Source organism: Gossypium arboreum, chromosome 9 (genome assembly GCF_025698485.1).
Source record: "Gossypium arboreum isolate Shixiya-1 chromosome 9, ASM2569848v2, whole genome shotgun sequence".
Lineage (NCBI taxonomy): Eukaryota > Viridiplantae > Streptophyta > Magnoliopsida > Malvales > Malvaceae > Gossypium > Gossypium arboreum.
Window position 1 is genome coordinate 8,541,678 of NC_069078.1, and position 26,741 is coordinate 8,568,418.

At 31.3% G+C, this 26,741-nt stretch overlaps 3 protein-coding genes across 3 annotated transcripts; all 3 read right to left on the minus strand.

The window, feature by feature from the left end:
* Positions 1-13,882: 13,882 nt before the first annotated feature.
* LOC108488076 (probable serine/threonine-protein kinase PBL28) lies at positions 13,883-17,810 on the minus strand. The gene is made up of 6 exons (XM_017792389.2): positions 17,164-17,810; positions 15,700-15,813; positions 14,727-14,945; positions 14,537-14,652; positions 14,203-14,463; positions 13,883-14,104 (listed from the first exon to the last, which is right to left on the minus strand). Exons 1-6 carry the CDS (start codon positions 17,732-17,734, stop codon positions 13,883-13,885), a joined length of 1,503 nt encoding a protein of 500 aa, XP_017647878.2. The 5' UTR covers positions 17,735-17,810.
* Positions 17,811-19,327: 1,517 nt separating this feature from the next.
* On the minus strand, positions 19,328-19,741 carry LOC108488077 (probable E3 ubiquitin-protein ligase ATL44). Its single transcript, XM_017792390.1, has one exon. It carries the CDS (start codon positions 19,739-19,741, stop codon positions 19,328-19,330), a length of 414 nt encoding a protein of 137 aa, XP_017647879.1.
* Positions 19,742-20,888: 1,147 nt separating this feature from the next.
* LOC108487342 (uncharacterized) lies at positions 20,889-23,891 on the minus strand. The gene is made up of 6 exons (XM_017791656.2): positions 23,743-23,891; positions 22,575-22,853; positions 22,380-22,486; positions 22,107-22,239; positions 21,741-21,935; positions 20,889-21,596 (listed from the first exon to the last, which is right to left on the minus strand). The coding sequence occupies exons 2-6, from the start codon at positions 22,839-22,841 to the stop codon at positions 21,315-21,317; spliced, it is 984 nt and encodes a 327-aa protein (XP_017647145.1). The 5' UTR covers positions 22,842-22,853; positions 23,743-23,891; the 3' UTR covers positions 20,889-21,314.
* Between the last annotated feature and the right edge of the window lie 2,850 nt (positions 23,892-26,741).

Genomic DNA, 26,741 nt, shown 5'->3' on the forward strand with positions numbered 1-26,741 from the left:
TACGGTCTTACCCCAATACTCAAAGCCTTGACTTTCTTGAGAAGCCAAGCTAATTCTCGACCTTGATCTAATTCTGATTTGTATTTTAAACTCAGTATGTCGGCTTAAACGGTTAGGGTTTGCAAATGGTCGGCTACTTCCCGTACTTAAGTTACAGCTTTAACCATGATGTAATCTCTATCTCTAATCTAACCTTAATAGCATTGGAATTGCTCTTTCCAGTGTTCATTGTTCGTTTCTAGAAGTTCAACTCGAAGTTTACAATTTTGCAGTGCGGTCTCGAGCCCTTTTATCTTTCTCTTAAACTCTTCAATCTTATTTAAACTTGTTTTCAACTTAATTGCGGAGTTGGAACTATGATATTGACGTAGTAACCTTTCTAGTTCTGCTACCCGGGCTCTTAATCCAATCTTTTCTTTTCAGCTTTCTAACAAATCCCTTTCTAGAGCATCTTCTCGAACTTCAGCATCTTGGAATTTCTTTTCCCACTGCTCAGCTCTAATATTTTCATCTTTGATCTCTTACTGCCACTGCTCCGATGTTTTACCCAACCCAGCAGTCCTTATCGACAAGCGCAACTTTTGATAATCTATTTTTAGACTGTCTAAATCTTCCTCAGCCTTATCCTTTCCTTTTCTCATTTTCTCAACTTCTAACTTCTGGACATCGACGTCTAATCCTAGCTGCATCTTTTCCTTTTTCAACTGTTTTATCTTTTTCTCTAGCTCCGAACTCCTCTTTTCAAAGTCTTGTTTTACGATCTCTAGCTCAGACGGAATCACTTGTAAATGTTCTTCTATTGGCAGAGTGTTTTCCTGACTTGACATAGAGACATTGTCATTGACTCTTTTACCCCACCACCGGTCATATTCGGGGGTCGTCATGGGATTTGCAACAAATCTATTCATTCTGTGGGTTTGGTTTGAAGCATTCGATATTTCACGAACCTTCTTCTTGTAATTATCACATTTATATGCAAACTTACACTAAGCTAACCCTTGCGTTGCCAGTATAAACTGCCTCGACCTATACTGCCTCAATACAAGTAAAGGGGCATATCTAATAGCTGCCCATATCCCGAGTAAAGAGACCTAGTCGAAGTCTCCATATCGATATAAAATCTCACCAGGGATCATCTAAGGGGCCCTCCATTCAATGTCTTCGTCTTGGAGATTCTGGAGAATTGTCATCCACTTTTCTTCAGAATGCTGTCTCATCTTGGCATAGCCATGAATTCTTTCAATGGAGAGTAGTTATCGGAGAACACTCAATAAGAGACCTTTTCTACCTTCCGAAAGTGGCTGTGAAACCAGGCTAGCAAGAGTTGTGCAGACCCAATAAATCTTCCTTCACCCGCTCTCCAATATGCACTAAAAGATCTGAAAGTTTCGGGCAAAATTACTGGGACGGGCGTGACCCTTTTGTCAAGCCGATCAAATAAATCTAAAATTGCCTTATCTATGTGCCCTAGTGCTTTGGGGAAAATATCCCACCCGTAAATAATCAAAGCGAAGACATTGACCCTTTTCTTCGTATCCAAATGTGCCAAGATCAAATCCCGCAAGCTTTTCCAATGGATACATTTACTATCTTCCTTTTTTTTAATCCGGCCTGTGACCCATTACTCATTCATTCCAGTGATGCTCATTAGCTTCTTTAGGAAAGTCGGGACATTGGCGACTCTAGAATAAGCCTTGTCAGCTTAGATCCTCGAGTAACGAAACAAAGTTGTGTACTCCTCTATGGTAGGCTCCAAACCTACTTTCCCAAAAGTAAAACAACTATAGGCGAGATTCCAATACTGAGCAAGAGCTCGAAACAAGTGCTTATCCACTTTGATGTCGAGTAAATAAGGTAAATCACCATAGTTATAGTGGAATAACTATTTGATTTCGTCATCCCATTGGTCCCATATTTCTTTCAACTCTTGGAGATTATTCTGAGTCACATTGATGTGAGTGAAATTACACAATTCTGACACGTACCCTTCCGTCAGACTATCACCCTTCTCTTGTTGCGTCTTCTCGGACCATATTCGAACAGCCGCATTATATTCCACTTTATCAAGAAATCTTTTTTCCATGACAAGCTCTCTATTTAGCAACTGAATGTGAATCAACAGTCTTTTCTTTAATGAAAATGCAATGCAATCACAGTCAAAATAAAACAAAACAAGTCAGTACATTTCATACAAAACTAGAATTTAAAGCAAGCAAGAAATAAAAAATAGCGCACATATTCAAGTGACCACTAGGGGTTAGGTGTGGTTCTAACTAGGGTAAGCTCTTAGAGCTCATTATATGTGGTTCGATTCTAAAGTAAAGATACCTGAACCAGCAGATTCCTCGATCCTCAGCCATTATAGGCTCATACGGACCGAGTCCAGTTCAAGGGAATACATTTCCCTATGGCTATACGGAGATGAAGATCTCATGAAAACATAGGTACGGATGTATCCCGAGTGATCCACTATCCTATATGGAGGTGAAGACCTCACGAAGGAATAGTTTCTAACTCCCAATTAAGAAGGGCAAAATCAAACAATTATGCAATGCAATATGCAGAAAACACACAAAAGGAAACTTTCGAACCAATAAAACAGATATACTAGATCGCTATACAACCCGAGATATCAAAACATGAAGGATGAAATGCAATAAAGGGATCGTAAATTTAAACTAAATTATCAATTTTCGACAAAAAGACCAAAAGTAATCAACTCGCGGCTTGACTTTCTTATTTTGTCCCCAATGGAGTCACCAAGCTGTCGAATTTTTTTTTTTAAATCGACTTATATTTTGAAAACGAAGATGGAGTCGCCACCAATCTTTTTTATGAGGTGTGATCAGATCACCTTGTAATTTGATTGTTTTAATAAAAGGCTTGATTTACTAAAACAATAATTTTTGGTCTACAAAAATCCAAAAAATGAGTTCAGGAGTCGTTACACACGAGAAGATTAGCACCCTTGTTATGCCCAAAATTGGTACCTAATTGATTACTCGATGTCTTAGTATCAAAATTAAAAATTTAAATAGAATTTAAAACGCAATCCCACTTTGCATAATGTTATTTTTAATTAAAATCACTTGAATAAATCAAAAAGTATGTAAAATGCCCTCTTATCTTGAGGTAACACAAGGTCATATCCCGTAAGTTAGGACACGACATCTCGAATCCTCGAAAATAAGCTTGTTCTTTATTTTAATTACTATTTAAATTTCATGTGTTTTACTTTTAAAAGGAATGTTCGGTTGTCTAGGTTGAATGAGAAAGTCGAACCCCGTAAGTTAGGGCATGACTTTTCAAATCTCTAAATACGGAACATTGCCTTAATTTTAAATTTGTCTTCTTTACGCATTAAGTAAAAAATTATATAACACTTAAAATAATGTGTATTTATCTTATTTGGGTACAATACAACCATGGATAAATATATCTAAACACGATTCATGACGTGATTATAAAGAACTAAAATGAAATGGTAATGTATAAAAATCAATCAATGATATACTGAAAAAAAAAAAAAATATCGTGCTAGTGAATGACAATAATGTAACTACGATAGTGATAACACACCAATTTGTAATGAAAATGGCAATTATTGTATTGTAATTATTATTCTAATAATAATAGAAATAATCGAAGAAAGGTAAGTAATAATAAGAAGAACAACAATAACAAAGGTGCAAGAAAAACACGTAAATAATCTAGTTTTTGAAAGCATAAAAGGTAATAAATAAATAATGGAATAATAATAACAATAATAAAGGCAAAAGAAAAAAAGTAATAATAATAAATGCACAATAAAAAGAAACAAAAAAAACCAATTTTAAATATTAAAAAGTAAATGAATAATAAATAAATAAATAAAATAATATATAAAAAATCTATACGAGGTCGAAATTAAATAAATAAGGGTTAAATCGAAATTGAAATGAAATTAATAGCCTAAATTATAATAAAATAAATGCATAAATATAATAAGGACTAAATTGAAACTTAAGTGGAATTTTGGGGCCAAATCGGGATAAAACAAAAATAAAGGACTAATTTGTAAAGTGCGAAAAAGAGGAGGGACCAACTACGAAATTATTCCTAGACCCTCGAACACACCGTTCCATGAGGGACTAAAATGAAACAAAACCAAATTAAATGGTAAAATTAAAAAAAGAAAAAAAAACTAAATAGGACTGGATTAAAAAATAATTAAAAAGCGGAATGACCAAAGGCGCAAATAGACCATTTAAAAAAATGCCGATCCTAAGGTGGGCAGGCCAGTTTTCGGGTCGATCTTCAAAATGACACCATTTTGGCGTCTATGACTTAAGCCCAAAAGGACGTCATTTTGAAGGGTTATATAAGTAAAAAAGTTAAGAAAAAAATTTTCATTTTATCCATTTCAAAAAAAAAAACTTTAGCCCCTTTTATTTTCTCTCTGTCCTCCACCACTCCAGTCTTGGCACCGGCAAGCTTCCGCCATGACGGCCACCGATTGCCGGCTACGGTTTTACCGCTCCTAGTGGCCAAAAAACCCTTTTTTGGCCCCCTTTTTCGTAGAACATAGATCTAGGGACAAAATCCCCAAAAAAGCACCCCAAAATAATAAAAAAATGATGAAACCTTTTCTTTCTTGATCTTTTTAAAAAAAAAAAAAGAAAAACAAAGGGAAGGCCCCTACATCTTCGATCCGACGAAGGGTTTCCCCCCATCGCAGTTAAAAAATTCAAGCCCTTTTTTATTTTCCTTTTTCGAAAATAAATAATAATTGAAATAAAATAAACTACCTTTGTCTTTTAGAAATTTTGTTGTTTTCATTTTTTTTTATTTTTCTTCATTTTCGTATTCGCTCAAAAAATCCCCGAAAACCTTACAAAGATTCAGCTTTTATAGCCCTTTTTCATATTACACTCTTTTTCTCTTTTCTTTTCTTTTTATCTCTGCTTGGCTACTGTTTATTGCGTGTTATTTCTTCGCGTTTGGTTTCTGTCCTTTCTTCTCTTTCAACAGGTGGTGGTTGGCAATGACGGTGGCGACGAAGGCTAGAGTGCGGTGGTGGCATAGGCTAGGGTTAGGTTTCTGTTTCTGAAAAGATGTTAAGGCTATTGGGCTTGTAACTTTGGGTTAGAGTTTTTTCATTTGAAATTATGCTAATATCTCTTTTGAGTATAAGAGCAACTGACTTTTGATTAATTAATTGAAATTTCTTTTTTATTAAAATCCATATTATCATATTAACTCGTGCTATAGATTCTCCTATTAGACTTGACTCTAATCTGGTAGATTTGTCGTCCTATTTCTAGGATTGCATGCAACTCTACTCAATTAAATAATATCTACTCTTAAACAGAGTCTATTCAACCATCGATTTAAGCACATCAAATATTGATTAATAATCTAGAAATAATAAACCAAGAATTAAGCACACATAACTGAGAATAAGAACCAAATATTTATTACTTAAAATAAAAATCAAATGACAGAATCCATCATAAGATTTATCTTCCTAAGGTATTTAGAAAATTAGTATTCATGCTTAAAAATAAAAACATCTAAGATACAATATAACCGAAATTAATAAATAAACTCATGATGACTTCCTAAGAAATAAAATGAGAATCTTCAATCTTGACAAAAATTTGCTTCAGAATCGGCTTCAATAGTATTTTTGAGTTGTTTTCTTGAATATTCTTTAACGGCTTACTCATATCTTTTTATTTTTATCATATATATGTCTTAGATGCCCGAAAGACTTAAAAATCGCGATTTTCTACACTTCGATGCATAATTTCGTGAAATCGACACGACTTACCACATGCCTGTATGGGTTACATGGCTGTGTGGTCTGACAGTGTCGAATGGTTGAATAACAATTGAAGTTATAAAGTAACCTCGGTTGAGGGTGTTGGATAGGCTGGTTGGGACTAATTGAAGCTGGTCAGAATTTAAGAGTTTGTGAGCTTTGAAATTGAGATAAATGGTGGTGCGTTCATTGATAAACTCAGCTAAATATAAAGGTCTGATTTTCTCACTAATGTTTATAGACTTGGGACCGGTAACTTTTTGGACCATATAGGATAACATACTTTTCAAGGCTGTAATTAAAACCCCCAAGAAATTCAAACATGTTGCAAAACAGGAAATAAGTAAATACTAGCATTTAATAACCATATTAACTGCCAAATGGACCACTCAAGTGCACATTAAACCAACGGTCGAAATATATGAAACACTATTAAAAATTATAAAATTTACAGAGGAAATAATGTTAAATTTCATTCTTATTTTTTTTTTTCAATTTAATTATTTTTCAGTTAAATTTAATCATTAATCTTGTAAAAAGAAATTAATTTTATCATCGTCCAATTATCTTTTTAATGGAAATTCTTATTAAAATATTAAAATTTTAAATTAATTCTTTTACTTTTATGAACTTTTATATTTTTATTGATTTTTACTTTTGAATATTTTTATATTTTTTAATTTATATATTGATGTGATATATAAAATAATAGTGTCATATCAACATGAAATACATGTAAGTACCACCTGAGTTGTCACATCAATATGGTTAAAAATTAATTTTTAATTGGTATTTCTATTAAAAAATAAGTAGTTTGACTCTTTTAAAAGATCAATATCAAATTTAACTAAATAAATAATGATTAAATTGACAAAAAAAGTAAAAATTGAAGGCTAAGTTTGACATTATACTTTCATTTTTATGTACGAAAGAACTTTGAATAATTTTATTATTCAATTCTATGATGTTAATAAATAATATTTTAGTGATCTAATGCTTGAAAATTATGAAATATATACGATATTAAAATTTTAAATATATATTATTAAATTATTTATATATACAAATGATGAAAGTAATAAAATCGGTATAATAAAATTCAAATATATAAAAATATGAAAATAAAACTTTAATTGAGTAGTAAGTTAAAAGATTTTACTAATGTAATTGGTTCGGGTTCAAATTTCACCATATGAAAATTTTTATTAATTTTTTAAAAATAAAATGACTAAAATATCTTGAATAATATAACTTATTTTTAATTATAAAAGGGCATATCAATAATTTTTCTAATTGAATTAATGACTTAATTGAAAATTATACAAACTCAGTTAGAAGCTTAAATATTACTATAGATATAAATATAAGGATTTTGAAAATGAGGTGGTTTGACTCCAGAATATTCATAAAAAGATACTTTGCTCGTCCATTTTCTAAAAGTGACCCCCAACAATGGGATAATTCCAAGCCAATCACTTGCCATAGTGGTCCACCCTGCATTGCAAAAGTGAGGCTGACAGTGAATACAAAAACTCAGACAAATCAAACAATTTTAAGACCCAAGTGTTGGGTTTTGTATGAGGTTTGAGAGATGGAGATTGACAAAACATGCACATGAGACACCCCCCAAAAAAACAGGAACACAAAAGAAAGCCTTGTCTTAAACAAGTGTCTGTTGGAAACAACGTAATGAACTGTGTTGCAAAAATGGATCAATTGAATTGAAAATCGATAAATCCTATTTGTCAAACATATTTCATTCGATAGGAATCTTTAACTAAATAAGAACTAATTGAACTAATAAAATTTGTTCTAAAACTTTTTTTTTATTCTCTTAAGAAAAATTATTGTATGTAAGGGTGAGTATTATATCATTAAGCTGAATCAAATAAAAAATTTCGAGTTAACCAAGTTGATGAGTTCTATTTTATCATCCTAATTAGATTTTAAATTTTCTCGAATAGAATCGAGTGAAATGAAATTCAAATCGAATAAATTTATTCAAGTTAAATTAAAAACTATTGAAATCTTGTTGACAATTTGATTAAATTTCGAGTTAAAAGAACATAAATACCATATATATAATATTTGGAAAATCTTTTAAAATAAAATAAGAGAAAAACAAAATGATTAGTATTATAAACATGATTTGATAATTTACTTGTTTAAGGTTTCAAATTTGTCATCTTGAATATATATATATATATAATTTAGCATTTTTATATATTTTTAATTTTTTGAACTTATATTTTATAAAATTTTGGGAAAATATTTTATAAATATTTTGAATTTTAGAAGATTATTTTAATTTTTTAAAATTTTTGAAGGAGGCCAATTTGTACATTTTCAAAATTATTAAGGACCAAAGGGTATTTACATCAATTTGTTATTCGAGTTATTTGAACTATTGGAGTTGTAACATTCAACTTGACTTAAACTCGAAAAATTAAATTACTTATTTGAGATGATTTGAAAAAATTGAATAACTCAATTCGAGTAATTCGAAAAAAAAAATATTTTTTTTCAAATCGAATCTTTTTCTCACCCTTAAATGTATGAGATGGGATTTTTTTTTATATAAGAAAAAATTGTATTCATCCAAAAAGAAAGAAGTAGGGTTCGCCACCTTAAGTCTAGAATTAACAATCCATCAACAATACTCTTACTATTTGAAAGTCTTTGATTATCACCCGAAATGTAAAATAGTACATCTTACTCATATCAGGTCATTTTTGGATGGTCGGTCATCTTCAACCTTCAAAATTGTTGTAGAATCTTTCTTCTCCCTTACAAAGTTATTAAAAAGGCTAATCAGTTGCGTAATCCTTTTATGGAATGGGAATGAAGGTTGTTGGGCAAGTATTTGCTATCTTAAAGCTAAAAGAGGTTTAGGACTCAAAGATTTGAGTTTATGGAATTGGGTTGGGGTGAATTGGTAATTTAAAACTTTGCTAGAAGATGGACAAATAAAAGAAGTGTGATTCAACCCCAATTGCCTACAGGGAAAGGATTGTATGAAACGGTGACGCCACGTCATCTGTATCCCTTTCCAATAGTTTTATGCCACATCATTACTCTTATCCTGAATTTCAGGATTTTATCCTCAATTTCAGTATTTTAATTTGGATTTGATTTTTTTCCAGGATAAAATCCTGAAATTCAGGATAAGAGTAATGATGTGGCATAAAACTATTGGAAAGGGATACAGATGACGTGGCATCACTGTTTCATACAATCCTCTTTCTTGCCTACATCCACTATCTTAGTTTTTCACCGCTAAGGTTTTCTCAAATTCACAAATTTGAAACTTTTTAAGGACAATGTTTACATTTACAACGCTATCTTTTCAATAAGGCAAGATAGAGTCACTTCCCTTTAAGGTTTTCGGTCCTTAAGTAACCTCATTTTGAAAACATAATTGAGAATAAATAGCCACCTCTAGAAAGTAAATATACAATGATAAAGCTCTCACAATCACAAAGCAACACTTGAAAGAATGAATGAGAGTTGAACCTACAAGTGTTTACACGTGAAAATGCGAATAACAATGAGAAATGATTGGATTTTTGTTCTTGATCTTTGTAAGCTTATTTCTTGTCGTCATATGAGTATCCTTAAGCCATATTTACACCCTTTCATTTATTTTTGGATGTTTGGAGCTACTGAACAAAGTTTCTAATCGTTGAGAGTATCAATTTCATGCATTAAGTCTGTCGGCCAATGTCTTGAGACATAGAAAGTCTTGAGACATAGAAAGAGTGTCTCAAGACAACATGAACAAAATAGGATCGTTGGAACACTATGTCTCGAGACACAATAGGTATGTATCAAGACTTAGACATGGTTGTCTCAAGACAAAATTCCCCTGAAACAAAACTTTAACTTTGATGTTTTATGTCTCGAGTCTTTGTTCACCTGAAGCATATTTTACATTCGAAGTTTTATGTCTTGAGACACTGTTGGAAAAATGCAACCTTTATGCTTAGAAACATTTTTAAAGGACTTCAGGTTACTCAAAAACTTTTGTAAAATGTGAAGGCATTTAGAAATTTTATTTTGAGTGTGTAACATTTGAAAGTAAATCTAAATGTGATCAATGTAATTTTTGCAAATTTGATTAAGGAAAATTAGAATTAATCACTATCGCAAAGTAGGGTTATTGAGGCACCTTCTACAGCTTATAGTGGTGTTTTCAAAGCCACTAAAAAATTAGCGACAAAAAGAAAAGCGCCACAAAAAGAGCCATTAAAACTAGCGTCGCAACATTTAGCGACATTTAAAAGCACCACAATAGAACCAAAAATTCAGCAACACTTATACATAAAAACGCCAAAACAGTATCATGAATTTATTGGCGATTATACTTATAAGCGTTGCGACATGTTGTAACTTTAACAACGTTGTTGAATGTTGAATGCAAATGCCACCGTATGTTGAATTTCTCGCCGCGTCTTTTCATGGATTCGTCATTAAATATTTCTATATAAATAAACGACACAATATGGGACGATAGAGTAGTCATCGTATTTTAAAATTTTTTGGCGTTTCTTCGTATAAACTCCGCAAAATACCAAAATTTTAAAATATTTATAATTGAATTTACAAATAATTTATATTTCTAAACTGGAATTTCAAGAAAGCCAGTAACAACAACATAAGAATATTTAGCTCAACCATTAACAACACAAGAATCCCAAAGTTGAAATGTTAAGATCAAATACAAGTTCAACAAATATAGTTCAAATGTTAAAGTTTAACAAAGTAGTGTTAATGGTCAAGGCTGTAAAACTGAACGTCGATAATGATAATATAGAACGACCGCAAAGTAAAAAGAAAGAAAAATATGAACACACAGATTTTAAGTAAAAACCCTTTTGGGAAAAACCACGGGTAGAGGAAAAAATTCACTAACACTAAAATTCAAATGATACAACTTTTATTTATAGGTTGAGAAACATTATTCTAATCAATTTCAAATAGAATGAGAGAAGTTCTATACGGATTCTACTTGTACAATCAATATAAAATAGAAGAAGTGTACTTTTATATAGATTCCATTTGTGCAACCTGTACTGATCTCCCTACTTTGTCACTGTATTTTATTTCTTTAACAGGAATTTGAGTCACACAACTCTAATAAAAGACGAATATTTTTTATGCCTTGCAAATTCATAGTCTTTGTTCTTTTCTTTGATCTTAAAACCAAAATATATAAACAAGAATAGAATAAAATTTTATATTCAACCAAAAATCAATATTAAAACAATTTTTAAAAGGTTAATATATTAAAAAAGGCCCTCGAACTACTATAGTAATTTAACATTCCATAAAATTCATATATCTCGAAGGCACTTTAAATGTTACCTCAAAACTTTTTAAATGCATATCACTAAACATTGTGTTTGTCGATAAATTATTTCAAATTATTTGATATAACATTTAAATTTATTAATGATATTGTCCCAATTAATCAATTGTGAAACAAGATCAGTGCCAAATTATCAATCCACTAACACTCCACATAGGTGTGTATAAGTGCCAAATTAGCAAAAACGGTGCACGTGTAATATGACTTCCCCTAACACATCAAGACTACACACAAGTTTCAAATATGAATGTGCATAAACGCTAATAATAATGCACACAGGTGTCATGCTCCGTCTCTCAATATAACAATTCTATAGCACGCCAACTATACTCAAATCATTTTCAATAATGTTTAATAAAGCATTTATCAACCGATTAACTTTAAGTATCATTATGCATAAATAATTAACACATTATAGTTGATGGGTGTTGAATCCATCAAAAAAAATTTCCTACGCCTAAATCGAAATTAAATTAAATTTGCAATGGTCGATCCCACTAAAATTGGCCTATGACCAAAATTAGACAAATATATGAAATCAAAGAAAAGTGGATTAAATCTAAATTTAAAATAAATGAAAAGCAAAATAAAAATAAATAAAACGAAATTAAATTTAAATTAAACAAATAAATGAAAACTCTAGCCTGAAGCGCGATTTTTGACTTTAACTTTGAATTGATCCCGAACAATGGGTTTTATCCTCCAATCGATAATTCATTATAGAGGTCGAAGATAAGTCAAATATAAAGATAGAAGAACAACCTCAAACCTCCTAATTTTTCCATAGTAGTAAATTAACTACTGTAACAATTCGAAAGCTAACACTTACCAAGTGAATAACCTTGAAAACAACTTCCATGATTTGATTCCTCGGCAACCTTACAAACTAGAAGAACCCAACTCAATTGATCGTTAGCATTTTTGACGGATCCAACCACTCACTCAATTGGTCATGTCAATTTGTTCTTTGATGTAGTAAATGCAACAATTACGGATCATACCAATTCACTAACTTTATGTCATCCAACACTGAATCGAGGGGTACATTTTTTCGCTAAAACGATATTGTGAGACAACTGAGCCTATCCCTAAACCGAAAAATTAATAAATACCGATGTGGAAAATCTTAAATATGAATTCGTCTCACGGGCTAAACTCCGAATCAATTATAAATCTAAAACTAGATAAAAAAAAAAACTATATACAAAGAACAATAAAAGAAAAATTTTATTAAAGAAATTAGAAACAACAGCAATGATGCCCTTTCTATTCCAACTGTATATATATAACCTAAAACTAGGAGGAATGACTGTGTGCCAGTTTCCTCTTGTTTCCTTTCTATTCACGCATATAATGATATTTGGTGTTTTCAAAGATAGTTTTCGTGAAAATTTTGCCTAATTAGACTTGTTAAAATAACAATTTAAGGACCTCACCTCTTCCAATCCACTTTCTTGTTTTTACACATCGACCCCAACAATTTTGCTATTCTTACAAACTAGTATATAAGCATTAAATCCTAAATTCTCATTTCTAACTAATTAACACATCTAATAAATGAGTATCAACCCACTAATAAACCTTGCCCATTCCTAGAAATCTCTCGATTTAGGAAATCCTGCTCAAAACTAAACTTCCCAAAAATCGGGGCATTACACCTGTTCTCTTGTTCAGAAATTTTGTACAAAATCATTAATAATAGAAGGGTTAAACTCAAAATATACCCTATGAAAATAAACCTTCATATAGTTCTTTGAGATAAAATTAGCACAATCCTACTTCAGATGAGCATAGAACACCCAACATAATGTTCTTAACAAATCTTACAATGTTAAGCATTCTCATTTTTTTTCAAACCTTGCTGCATTAGCTTTAATAAAGTCTTCAAGGTTGATTTTTTTTCTTCAATCAAGTGCTTACTTTGAAGAGAATTCATTCTATTGCTGCATGTTTTGTTCAAGAACCTTGATGCCTCATTTCCCAACTACTTTCTTTTGCTTTTTGGCTTTAGGTGGTGGAGGAGGAAACTTCGTCTTTTCCCCTTCTTCTTAGCAATATCAGCCTTGGACAATAACGTTAGACATGTTGCAAGTCCAAAAAAATAACATATTAATATTATATATTCAAATAAATTATATTTTTTTTAAATTTTATGTTATTTGTATATGTATATATACAACAATAAAAATACTATATATATATATATATATATATATATATATATATATATAACGGGTCAAAATTGAGTCTTAACTCAATTGATATGAGCATTATTACCAATGCAGGAAGATGTGGGTTTGAATGCGCTGAAGCGCATTATACTACTATTTATAGGTTGGAGAGGAGTTATTGATAGTTTTGAACATTGTATCAAAAAAAGTAGATATGACCAAATATTATAATAAAATTAATCATATATACATAAACGAAATAGTAAAAGCATTATATCCTGAAAATAGTATTTCTTAATTGTTCTACACATAAAATAGTTTGCTGCAAACGCTTCACCTTTACAACATCAACTAAGAAACTCGAAAAAAAAGGACAATCCTCTACTTTTATAAATTACATATTTTTTTTAGTTAATTTATTAATTGTCTCCTAATTTATCAAATAAATTCGTTTAAAGGTATATTTTTCTACTACGTTAACCCTCGAAATTTTATAAAAAGGCCAAGAATTATAGATGAGAATTGAAAAGTATTGGTGAGTTAGGGTGTGGTTTGTGGAGTTGAAGCAGTGGCCATTGTTGAAATGTGAAGGGCCTTCTCTAAGTTGACAACAACTTGCTCCATTGATGGTCGTTGCTGTTTGAGTGATGTGCATGAGATTGCCAGCTTGAATGTTATGTCAAAAGCTTCTATTGAGTATTGGCCTTCAAGTTTTGGGTCTGCAAATCGTTGTACACTCCCACCTCTTCTTAGGATTCTGGCCTGTCAAATTCAGCACTAAGCTTCTATTATACCATATATGGTGCTCAAACTCATCATTTTTCTGTTGGTATCGTAAATATTAGGATAGGGTTGCTGACCATTTTATTCAAGGGGATTGGTTTTTCCAGGTTCAAATTGAAAACCTTCTTCCCCGACAGGATCTGGAGCAACACAACTCCAAAGCTGAAAACATCGCCAGATGAATTGACTCGGCGATCGTTTTGATATTCAGGGTCCACATACCCGAATGTTCCTCTAACTTCGGAGCTCACATAGGTTTCACCAATTTCAATCACCTTACATAACCCAAAATCCGACAGCTTCGGTTCAAAGTTTGGTCCCAACAGAATGTTTGTTGGCTGCAAAGGTAGACACGAAAACCCATCATTACTTGATTTTGCGATATTGGAGAGAAACTACGTTGTGACTGACCTTGATATCACGATGAACTATGCAGCCTTCAGAATATGTATGGAGAAACTGAAGACCTCGAGCACTGCCGACCGCGATCTCCAGCCTCTTGATCCATGAAAGCACCTTGTCTTTCCCTGTTATAACCCATATTTCAATTCAGTGCTATTGACAAATGGCAAGAAATTGAACCAAAAAACAAGAAACATACCAAATAGCCAATTTGCAAGGTTCCCATTAGGGCAGAGTTCATATATGAGGAAGCAATGTTGTTTACTTGAACAATAACCAACCAATCTCACAAGGTTTGGATGTTTGATGTGAGATAAACTTGTAACTTCCCTCACAAATGTCTCCACCTTTCCATCCTTTATAATGTGCTTTATTGCAACATGCTCCTTGTTTGATAGTATGCCTTTATACACCTTTCCTGATATATATATACATACATTGAATTAATATCAACAACCATGAGAATGAGATGGACGAAATTTAAAATGATTATATTGTTTTTTCATCGTATTTTAAGATACAGTTTTCTCATAAGTTATTCAAGTTTGACTAAAAAAATTAAAAGAATTTGAATTTGATTTAGTCATTATTGAGTTGAGTTCGAACTATTAAGTAAGCTAAATTTGAGTACCTTAATACTTGATTTGAGCAATCTTTGAGATTAAATTGCCACTATTTATTTTTTTATTTATATTGTGTTTTATATTAAATTACTATTTTACCCTTAATGTATATATGCTTAAAATTTAAATCTAAAATCTTAAAAGAATTAATATAAAGTCTAGACTTGTATGGGGTGGTGATTAAAGTTTTTGTTAGATATCTACTTGGTACGGGTTCAAACTGTATTACTCTTATCCTTCACCCTATTTTTGCATATAAAAATTTTGTATCTGAAATGAGCTTGAACTTGAGCTCAAACTTGTGCTCGAGTATGTAAATCATATAAACAGACTTCAATAACCCAATTTTACTTTGAGTCAAATTCGAACTTTTATAATGATATTTGAACAAACTCAAACCGAATTTTAAGTAAAGATTTCAAGTCGAGCTTCTTACTTTTTGACCTCAGGTTGACTCAATTATAGCCTATAGCCCTAGATCCAATAAGGTACTCAATCTTGCAATGTCAAAAAGAAATAGAAAAACCAACCAATCAAGCCAGTACTTACCAGCAGTTCCTTCACCAATGAAATTTGATTCATCTAAACTGTTGGTAGCAAAATAAACCTCTTTGATTGGGAATTTGGGACAACCTGGTTTCTTCAATAAAACATCCTTAATTGCTTCAAAAATATTACAATTGAATTAGTTTAGATATGAACAATTTAAGAAAGAAATGATGTTTTGAAACATATAAATACATACCATGCGTTTTGAAGGATGGTTTTGATTTACAGCATGTCTTGGAGAAGATGATGATTGTAATAATAAAGACAACAAACCCCCCTATGCATCCAATTAGAATCCAAATACCCCTTTTTACTTTTGATTTCTTTGTTGATTCTTCCTTCTCTGTTAACAGAAGTTTAATTAAATAAATCATTAAAAATTTAAAAATTGATACAATTATTTTATACTAATTCTTGATTCAACTAGTTCATGTCAATTTTCGATTCAACTAAACTGTTCAATCCAATTCAAACAACTTAATTTTAATTATATGGAATAAATACTCAAATCTCTAAATTTGTATTTTATAATTGGCATAATATTAAATTTAGTGTTCAACTTTTACATTTTATCGATTTTACCTACTTTTTTAATTAATTTTGATAATTTACCTTTCAAAAAATTAAAAATCGCTTTTTTAAATAAAAATATTGACTAAGTTTTTAAATAATATTGGTTTGGCATAGAGATGTGCAACCGCCCGGCCCAAGGCCTACCGAAAAATAGGAGGGTTCGGGTAAAAATATGGGCCCAAAATATGGGTTTGGGCAAAAAATGAGGCCCATTTAGAAAACAAGCTGAGCCTTGGGTAAAACTTTTTTTTTAGGTCAGCCCGACCAGGCCAAATTATATACTAAATATATATATTTTTTATTTTTAGTCATATTTATATTTTATTTTCAATTTTAATATAACCACTTTTATTATATTTTCAATTTGTGTATTGTTTTAAAAATTGTTTGTCTCACTTTTTATTTGTTTATTGTTTTATATTTTTAAATGTATTTTATTTATTATATTTTAATTTTTTTATTTAATGAAATAAGCTAAAAAAATTAATATGGCCGATAGAAAAGAGCCTAAAATTTTGTATGGGCCCAACCTAGCCCATGCATACCTCTAGTTTGACATGATATTATTTGTGTTATTTGTCACGTCAAATTATTTAAAAATTTTTAAAATATTCAAAAAATAAAATAATTCAATATATATATATAAAGTTCATAAAAATTAAAAAAAAAAGTTTGAAATCCACGTGGATTGTCATGCAAATTGCCATGTTTAATTAATATTTTAGTCGGAATTTCCATTTAAGAAACAACAATTCAACTTTTTATAAGATTAATAATCAAATTTAACTCTTTTAAAAAAGAATAAAGGCTAAATTGATAAAAATGTAAATGTTAAAAGACTAATTAGTGATTATGCGTTTATAGTTTGTATTGAAAGAGAGAATCTGTTACCTCCATAAACGCGGGTGTTATTGGAAAGGCATTCATAAATCCTTTGAATATTCTCCTCATCTTCAACCTTAAGACTTGTTAATGAAACCAGCACCGCAAACCTGCAAATCATCGACTCTTCTAAATTCGACCCTCCATTAATGGATTCCCAGCTTCTAACACACCAACCACATGAAGCAAACCTACAATTTTCACTCAAACTCCGCAGCTCATTCCCCAGTTTTTGTTCAACATCGGCCGTCGAATAATCGGAGCATCCCCCACCACCCGATGTTAGTTTCTCCATCCCACAATCGAATCTTTTCATTGAATTCAGGCACGTCGTTTGCTCACTTGAATCCAAGAATATAAACCCGGTTTGATTTGCTCTAACCCCCAATGCTTTGAGGTAGCCATTGAATGTGGCTCCACAATGGCTTTGGTTAAGAAATCCACCCCAATCGCCATTCTCATTGCTTGAATTTGAGGCACCTTTGAACTCGAAATCAAGGGTACAGTTTGTTTTCTGGGAAAATGCAACGTTGACAATGATTATGAAGATGAAAACCCAGACATTTGTGGCCTTTTTCATGGATTCGGAGCTTAATGAAGCTTTGAATGGTAACCATTTGAGTTTTAAGGAACAAGTTTCAGAGTATCATATTATTTTGTTTGTCTTGTTGCATTGAATTTCAGATTTATAAAAAAGGAGATACAAATAAAGTAATGGAATGGTAACATTGTAATAGCATCCCATGCATGCATGCCGGCCCTAGCCAACAAATCTTAAAGCAAGAGACTGAGCTAATAGATCCTGTTAAACACTTCCTTACACAACACAAGACAACAAAACTACAGCTTGCCCGAGAAATCACAGTTTTCTCATTTTTACTTTTAAACTAGCTTGTAAGACACTCCAAGGAATATTTCAGTTGGAAATATGAAACATTTCCTCACAGTATTCACCTAAAATTTTAATTTATTTATAGTCCGAGAAGAGACCCATAAGAGCACCGACTTAAATAGGCACAAGTTTAGACTCCTTACGACTCAAAACCCTACTTACTACCATAATCATGCTAAGTGGCGCAAAAAGGATCCATCTCTTTCTAACAAGAGAAGCTTTTACATAACTTATCAAACATTAGCTAACAAATAAGAGAGACGTGACATCAATCAATCATTGATTAGATGATAAATTTGAATAGTAAACAAGTAATTCATAAATCATTCATAAATATGAAATATATCATCTCTCACGTATAATCATTAGCATTATCTTCAACTTCATTAGCATTTTGTATAAACACTAAATTAAACGTCAAAAATTATCTTAAAACATAAACTATGATCTTACAGATAACCGGATCAATCATATAACATGATTTATTTATAAGTTCAACACACAAAAAAAGACATTGGTGATAATCAAATCCAAGAACACATAACTAATAACCTTACATTTTACAGACTAAACTCAAAATTTTTCAATATGAGATCAAAACGTTAAAAGTGGTAACATAATATAGGTATATATGTCCTATTGCTATTCACATGCATGAATTTAATAATAATCAATTCAGTGATACCTTAAGATGTAATGATATCCATAAGTTTTAAGTTGAAATCCCAATATAGACTATCACATATATTTTAAAGGAGAAATCACAAATCCTATAAATATATACATAATTCATACAACATAAACATTATCAATTTGTTAGTCTATATTGAATTTGTCATTAAGCAGCCTCATTCTCCTCCCAAAATGTTAAAGAAAAATTAACAAAAAGCTATGGATCATCCAAAAAGAAAAATCCCATGCGAAAAACAAGAAACCGTCTTTCAAATTTTTAAATTAAAATTTCGGCTACTTTCACTATGATCATTCTTCACTGTGACCAAAAACCGACCACCGGTTCGACAAACAGGGCAAATGGGGTTCCTCAAGAACCATGAATCCACACACTCAGAATGGAAACTGTGGTTGCAAAGTGATATAAGCCTGCATTTTTCACCCATCTTCAAGTCTTTCCAAGCGTTCGGTTCGGTTTGTGTCGCCATCCTCGGACATGGTTTGGTTTATGTCGAATTTCTCACTTCAATTCTAAACACCATTGAAATGGCAATTTTCCCCGCTATGGTCCTCTGTCAGCTCAATAAAATCTTCACTCTGATGACTGGCTCAGCAACCTAAATCCGATTCAGACTCGCCTGAACCGGCACCAGTTCGACAAACGGGGCAAATGGGATTCCTCAGAAGCCATGAATCCACACATTCAGCATGGAAACTATGCTTGCAAAGTGGCAAAAGCCTACATTTTTCACCCATCTTGAAGTCTTCCAAGCAGATAGCACAATCCAGGACTTGATAACAAGTGCTATTTTCTTTGTCTTTTGCACTGTAATCATAACATGGAAGCTTTTGAACATCGTCCTCGGACATGGTTGGGTTCGTGTTGCTGTTGTTGTTTATGTCGAATCTCGCAGGGTTACGAAATCGTCTAATGATGAAGGATCTGCCTACTATACATAAATGGACTAAAACCAGCATTCCAATGCCAAGAAACAGAAGAATCACAGCAATGATAATGCCCATTAACATAAAAATCTTTTATTGCAGGAAAGGTATGCCACAAATTACCGTGTGATTATTCATAGGACAAAACAAAGATAGTTCAAAACATGAATCAGAAGGTGATCTGAATCTGATCACTTTTTTTTTTTTTTTTTTGCAAGAATGAAAATGATTGAATGGATATTTTGATGTGGAATGGTTAAATTTCGTGATGGAGTAGGTGGCAAAAAAATAAAAAAGAGACCAGGTTTTACAGGTGGAAACAAAATCATAGGAAGACTGATGATTCAAACTTTTCTTTTATTTGTCTCTTTATTTTACGTGTGTTTTGACCACTTTTTTTCCCCCATTTTGTGCCGTTCTTCCGTGACAAATTACGTGCCCACCAAGTGAAAGTGAAGAGACAACTGTTATCATCACCTGACCCACCAAGTAAAAAATTTTGAGAAAATTCAGTTTGCAAATTAAAAACCATAATTGTTCAATTCCAACACCATTATATTTTTATTTAATTTTTTAAAAATAACTCTAAAGACTTCATAGAAATTGCTTTTCAATTTGATTCGATTATGTTTAATATTTTTTTTGGTATAAAATATGCTTAGACCATGCCTACAGCAGCAGCTAAATTATTGCCTTCTGTCCTTTCTTTTTCATTATTGACTAACAGATATCCTTTCTACAACAAATTTTTCACGTAAAATGGTGAACCACCAATTGATCTACTCTGAATGTGACAAAACTTAATTTATCAATCCTTGAAGCATCAGTCATGAGTTCCAATTAAAAGTTTTTATAAGTTTTTTCTTTTTTCTTTTTTTCAGATTTTAGCATTGGTGGTTGCAGCATCTTTTTTAGCATTATTAAGGTCCGTTACAGGTATTAGAATTAGTAAATGCTATAATGCTGAAGAAAAAGAAATTTAAAATTAAAAAAGTAATCTTGTCTAACATAAAGTCAGACTTATATCTAAATCCGACACTCGTCTTAGATCTAATCCAGCTATGGCATTAGCAACCATCCAAATCTGGTAGATGAGAGAGTGACAAAGAGGGAATAAAAATGGCTATTTTATTGGAAACCTTTAGATTAGCTCTAATTTTGGTGACAATATTAAATTAAAGATGTTAACATGTGATTAAGACATCTAAACTAAAATCCACACATCTTAAACCAGCACTCAATAATGATTCACATAAATTATTTGGGTCTTTTCGATCTGCAATTGCAATCACAAAGTCACCCAAATATGTATTTACATACATTATGTAACATCTACCATAACAAAGCAAGAAAGCTCAATCATATTTAAACTACTTTTTAAACCCAAAATCCACGTGAAAGGGATATGTAAAGACTATCATCCCTATAATTCCAATCCCACTAATTTCTTAACCACGATCGAAGACATCTCGATGATTCAAGAGGATTTACAAGGAAAAAATAAAATAAAAGATAAAACCAAAACCAATGCAATAAAAGGTGACTGTGGATTGTAGACCCTGCAGTCTGCACACTAAATCTCATATATGTGGGTAAATTGAAAATAAAAAAGAACATTACCTGCTACACACATGTATATAAGAACTCACTGTTAGGAACCAATAACGAGGCCTTCGCGAGCTATGTTTGTCACCCGAAGCACTGCTTGTGCACTTAAAGGAGAGAGTTTTGACTGACAAAAATGCTCCCAAGAGTTCATGTCTGGTTGTTCAGGTATTGTTGTTGAGAGTCCATTGGATTTCTCATATACAGTTTGCAGCTCTAATAGAAGGGTTCGAGCAGCCTCACGAGACTCTGGGAGCTGGTCACTAAGCTGTGATGCAGCTACTTGTATCAGTTTGTCGATTCCATATTCTTGAATTCCTTCAACACCCTGTCAAAGCCAAGAAGAAAAGAATATTTAGTTAATTGAAATTTAAAAGTTTAATGTGGCTGCAAATATAGTAAACAATGGCAATATCCATATCAACGGCACAAATTGGAATAGCCTTAACCGTATCAGATATGATTTGCCTACCAGTCGTGGAACACTGCGACTAAAGCACATCGATGCCTTAGCTCGAATTCGTTGATTTCTGTTCTTAAGATAGGGTTGCAACTTGGGCAACAACGACATAGGGAAGACAGAAGTAGTCATGACCTCTAAAGCTCTCTCAGCTGCCTCACATACAAACCTTTTGTCTTGTGAAGACTTAAGAAGAAGCTGTACAAGCTGTAGCAACAAAATTTGCACAAATCAGAAAGGTAGGAACTTATTCACTTGTACCCCAAAATGAAGAAACGTTCACAGAGGGGAAAAATAAAAAGATGGTAGTGTACCATCCAAAATGCACAAAAGCACCCAGACAAACGTGGCAGTAAATCTTAGAAATTGTGAAAGTACCAGGGGATCCAAAAACTCAATCAAATCATCATTATATGCACTGAAGATGTCTGCAGATGTCATAATTGCAGTTTTACAAACAGCACTTCTTGGATTCTTCAAGGATTTGACTACAAGTGGGATCAAATCACCCCTGCACATAAGAACAATAAAGAAAAATACATTAGTCAAATTAAATCCAAGGGAACAACTGACTTAACTGATGGAAAATCAGATTAAAACCCCATCCTCTAGTATTTCCAGTCAAATAATCATTCAAGAACTTAGACTTACAGCATACTATGCATTGCTTCCCTATGGAATATTGATAATCGGCGAACATTGTTGAGAGTTTCAACAACCAGAACCCAATCTTTGGATTCAAGTCCAGGTAAGAGCTTCTGATATAGGCAAATACCCGTATTAGAAAACGGAAGATCACCAAAAATCCAAAACGAAGCATAAGAATTAGAAAATAGAAAGTTTTACCTCAAGACAGGTATTAACATCTTCTAGATCACCCAAGTTCTCAGACTCAATATATTCAACTTCCGAATTAGCTACCTCTACCCCAGCATTTACAGTTTCACCTCCGTTTATGCAAACAGAGGAAGGGTTTTTCTTCTGCAGCTCTTCAACATTTTCAATTGTGTTTCCATTGCAAGTCTTAGTAAAATTACCTTTACTAGAGCTGTCATTCTTTCTCTCGGATGCAGGTAAAGTATTGAGATCTCTTAGAGCATTCCCCGACATCATAGAAATTAAAGTCTGAAACCAAAAGGAAAGAATAGATAAGCATCAACATATTCAACTATGAGCCTATGACAGTGATAAACTATGTACGACCTTACAAGTTGACAACGAAATAAAATTAATTACTTGGCTTAGAGATTTACATTGCTGAAAAGTACAGTAAAACATAGCAATCAAAGCAACTCTTCATAGTTTCAGTGCTTTTGCATGTGTCACTCTACAAATTTCATCTCATTTTTAAAAGCTTGTTCCGATAATGCTCATTGTACAGCCTGACTGCCAAAAATTTTTAACCCACAGTTCACAGATTCAACCATAATGACTACTTCCATTGCAAATTACCATTTTAAACAAATTGAACACCAAATCATAACCAAAATCCGAAAGCATTACACTAATTAATGACTCTGAAACCTCAATTCAACCAAATTTAGCATCATTTCACCACAGACAAAAAAAAATCCACATAAATAAAAAGTATGTAATTAAAATATTAATGCATAAACTTTTGGACAGGAATTCTTCACAATGCAGATACAATCAACTAATTAGCACAAATAAACCCAACTAAATCTCCGTTAATTTGATTCAATACAAGTAAACCTAACTAAATCTCTGTTAATTCGATTCAATACAAATGAAAAACCACTAATTAGCACAAATTATGAAATTTCGACAACAAAATAATTTTAAGTAACTAAAATAAAAATCTAAGCAAGCATAGAGATCTAGAAATCGAAAATGTCGTCACATTAAAATTACATTAAAAAAATAGAAAATGAAACTAAAAGAAAAGAATTATATATAAAAAAATTCGCCAAGAAATATGCCATCGATTCATAATTTTCATCCAAAATTAGATTTTCAAAAAATTACCAAAAAGAACTAGAGAGAGAAAGAGTACCAGTAGAGAGAGAAAGCAATGTGATCAGCAAATACCGTGACTTGCATTTAAGACTGCCCAGTGAAAACGGAGAGACTATTTTTTATATATATAATAATTAAATAAAGTCAAAATTTAAACGACACCGTATAGGCTATTTTAAAAGGAAAAACCGACCGAGGCCGGCAGGCACGAGTTTATTTATTGCATTTCTCTCTCTATCACTCGCGGTTGAAATCAAATTATGTTTCTTTTTGTTTTTTTTTAAATAACACCCTGGGTCTTGATTTAAATAGCGAAAATGCCACTGTTTGATTTAAGCAAAACTGATTTTAAATTTAAAAAGGTTTAATCCAATGAAAACCTTTTAATTTCTTCATTTATTTACGGTATTGTAATTTTTTTCAACTTTGACATTCCAACAATAGAAAGTGAAATCTTGAAATGATGCTTCATCATTTGGAAAGGAAAGGATTATCTCCATTATTTTGGTATTTAATTAAATAACAAACATATAATTATGGATAGAATAGAGATTTTATGTTTTTCAATCGTGTTGCAGACTGTTTGACTAAATTGAGTTTAGAAATGAGGATCGGCCTCCAATTTTGTGACGAGTGCCCTCATACTGCCTCAGAAGTTCTTTTTCAATATAAAGCTAATGAAGCAATAGATCAAATGAATCTGATGTAAATTTAATATGAAAATACTGGTATGGTATTATGTGGCGTCCCTGTTTCATATAATCATTTACCTATAATTATATTAAAATTTGAATTTACTTAAAACATCTAACATTATATCAATTTGTATACCTTTATCCAAATTTATCTTCTTACATATAAATTACAAATTTATATTATTTATATATATTATAATTATAAAAGAAAAATTCAATGTAACTCAATAATTTTTCCAAAGTAAAAAGTATTTTATTTGTATGATATTTTATATCAACAGAAATGTAAAAATATATATATAAAATATTATGAATTATTTTCTTTCAATATTTGGGCATAAATCTTTTTGTTATTCTTTTGAGAAGATCACATGATTTTAATGTTTTTAAGAAGCAAAATCTTGGTAGTTGTTTTACATTGAAAATTAGTGTCGGTGCACCAAAACTTGGGCTGCTATTATTTGAGGGGGCATGAACATATCCATGGGCCTCAATGAAAAGCTATATGATTCTTTTCCTCTTTTTGAGGTTTTTATTATTATTTTAATTTAAGAAAGTAGGAATGATAATTCGATTCGAAAAATTTACAAAAATTTGAATTTTAAGTTAATTGAATTAATTTATTTAAGTTTTTTAAGTTTTGAGTTCGATTCAAATTGAATTTTACTTGATTTTATATTCCTAACCTAAGTTGGTACCTCTGCACTAACACTATTAGTTTGTGCTGACGTGACATTGATGGACAATCTGGTGGTAACACATAACATCCTCCCAATATGGCATATGATAAACTTAAATTAAAAAATATATATAGATTAATAAAAAAAGTATTTTTTCACATCAAGAATGAACATAGACAAATTGTTGTCCAAATATATCTAAATTTGGACACTTATTTGTCCAAATTTATTCTAGATATATATTTTTAAGTTTATTTTTTTTACTTTTATAAAATATCGAAGTCGCACTAGTCACACTTGTTGTTTGGGCTTTGCCATATTATTATAATTCACCAAAATATATATATATATATTTTTAAAATATATACAATTAAAATATATAAAAAGCTTATAATATTTTGAAAATTATATAAAATGTACAATATAATATATAAATAAAATTTTATAATTTTATAAAAATGTATAAATATATAAAAGAACTAAAAGCATATCTACAATGAATTTAGACAAAAAATTATTTTGCATTTGAATTTGCACAACCATATGTCTAGGTTCATTCTTAATGTAAAACTTTTTTATCTTTATTAATTCATATATTTTTCAAATTTTATATATATTTTAATTGGAAGATAATAATAGCCTAATATTTTATAATAAAAATTAAAACATATAAATTTACTAAAAATACATCTAGAATGAATTTAGATGAATTTGGACAACCTTTTGTTCGAGTTCATTTTGACGTGAAAAGAGTATATTTTTTATTAATTTATATATTTTTAAATATTTTAAATTTATTTTTTCACGAGTTATACTGAAAGACTAACACATGTCACCATCAAATTGGTTATCAGTATCATGTCAGCACAAATTAATAATGTTAGTGCGAAGGTGCCAACCTAAATGGCGAAATATAAGTTCCAATACCAACTAGTGTCACGGGCCGCAGTTCAAAATCAAGACCTGTAACGTCCCCAAGCCCGAAACCGTCGCCGGAGTCGAGCTTGAGGAGTTACCGAACATAATTTATCAAATTAAGAACTTCAAATCTTTTGTTTCTACATTCACAGCTTTCTAGCTACTCGCGTCACAGTTACAAGAAAAACCATATCTCGAGTTACGAAACTCGAAATCAAGATCCGTAAATTTTCCCTAAATCTAGACTCATATATCTATTTACTAATTTTTTTCTAGAATTATTTTTTGGGCCAATTAGTACATTTTATTAGTTAAAGTCTCCCCTATTTCAGGGTTTGACTGCTCTGACATCTGTGTATTACGAATCATATATCTCTCTATACAGAATTTCAATGACTATGAGGTTTATTTCTCTTAAAACTAGACTCAATAATAAATCTTTACATATAAAGAATGACTTCTAATTATTTTTCTACAATTTATTATGAATTTTTAAAGTCGGAACAGAGGATCCAGAAATCACTCTGGCCCTGTTTCACAAGGTTTCAGATATCTCATAAAGTATAATTTATATGCCTCTTTTTTTTTATCCATATGAAAATAGACTCATTAAGCTTCAATTTCATAACTTTTTCATCATTTAATTCCATTTATACTATTTTTAGTGATTTTTCAAATTCATGTCATTGCTGCAGCAATATTCTGTTTTAAGGCAAATTTCATCTTTTCATGAGTTATTATGA

Coding starts and splice junctions, on each gene's coding strand:
- LOC108488076 (XM_017792389.2), bottom strand. CDS start 17,734: ATGAAAAAGGCCACAAATGTCTGGGTTTTCATCTTCATAATCATTGTC. Junction 14,464..14,536: donor TAGTTCATCGTGATATCAAG/GTCAGTCACAAC, acceptor CTACCTTTGCAG/CCAACAAACATTCTGTTGGG. Junction 14,105..14,202: donor CAATCCCCTTGAATAAAATG/GTCAGCAACCCT, acceptor TGAATTTGACAG/GCCAGAATCCTAAGAAGAGG.
- LOC108487342 (XM_017791656.2), bottom strand. CDS start 22,841: ATGATGTCGGGGAATGCTCTAAGAGATCTCAATACTTTACCTGCATCC. Junction 22,487..22,574: donor ATGTTAATACCTGTCTTGAG/GTAAAACTTTCT, acceptor TGCCTATATCAG/AAGCTCTTACCTGGACTTGA. Junction 22,240..22,379: donor GAAGCAATGCATAGTATGCT/GTAAGTCTAAGT, acceptor TCTTATGTGCAG/GGGTGATTTGATCCCACTTG.
- LOC108488077 (XM_017792390.1), bottom strand. CDS start 19,741: ATGGGCATTATCATTGCTGTGATTCTTCTGTTTCTTGGCATTGGAATG.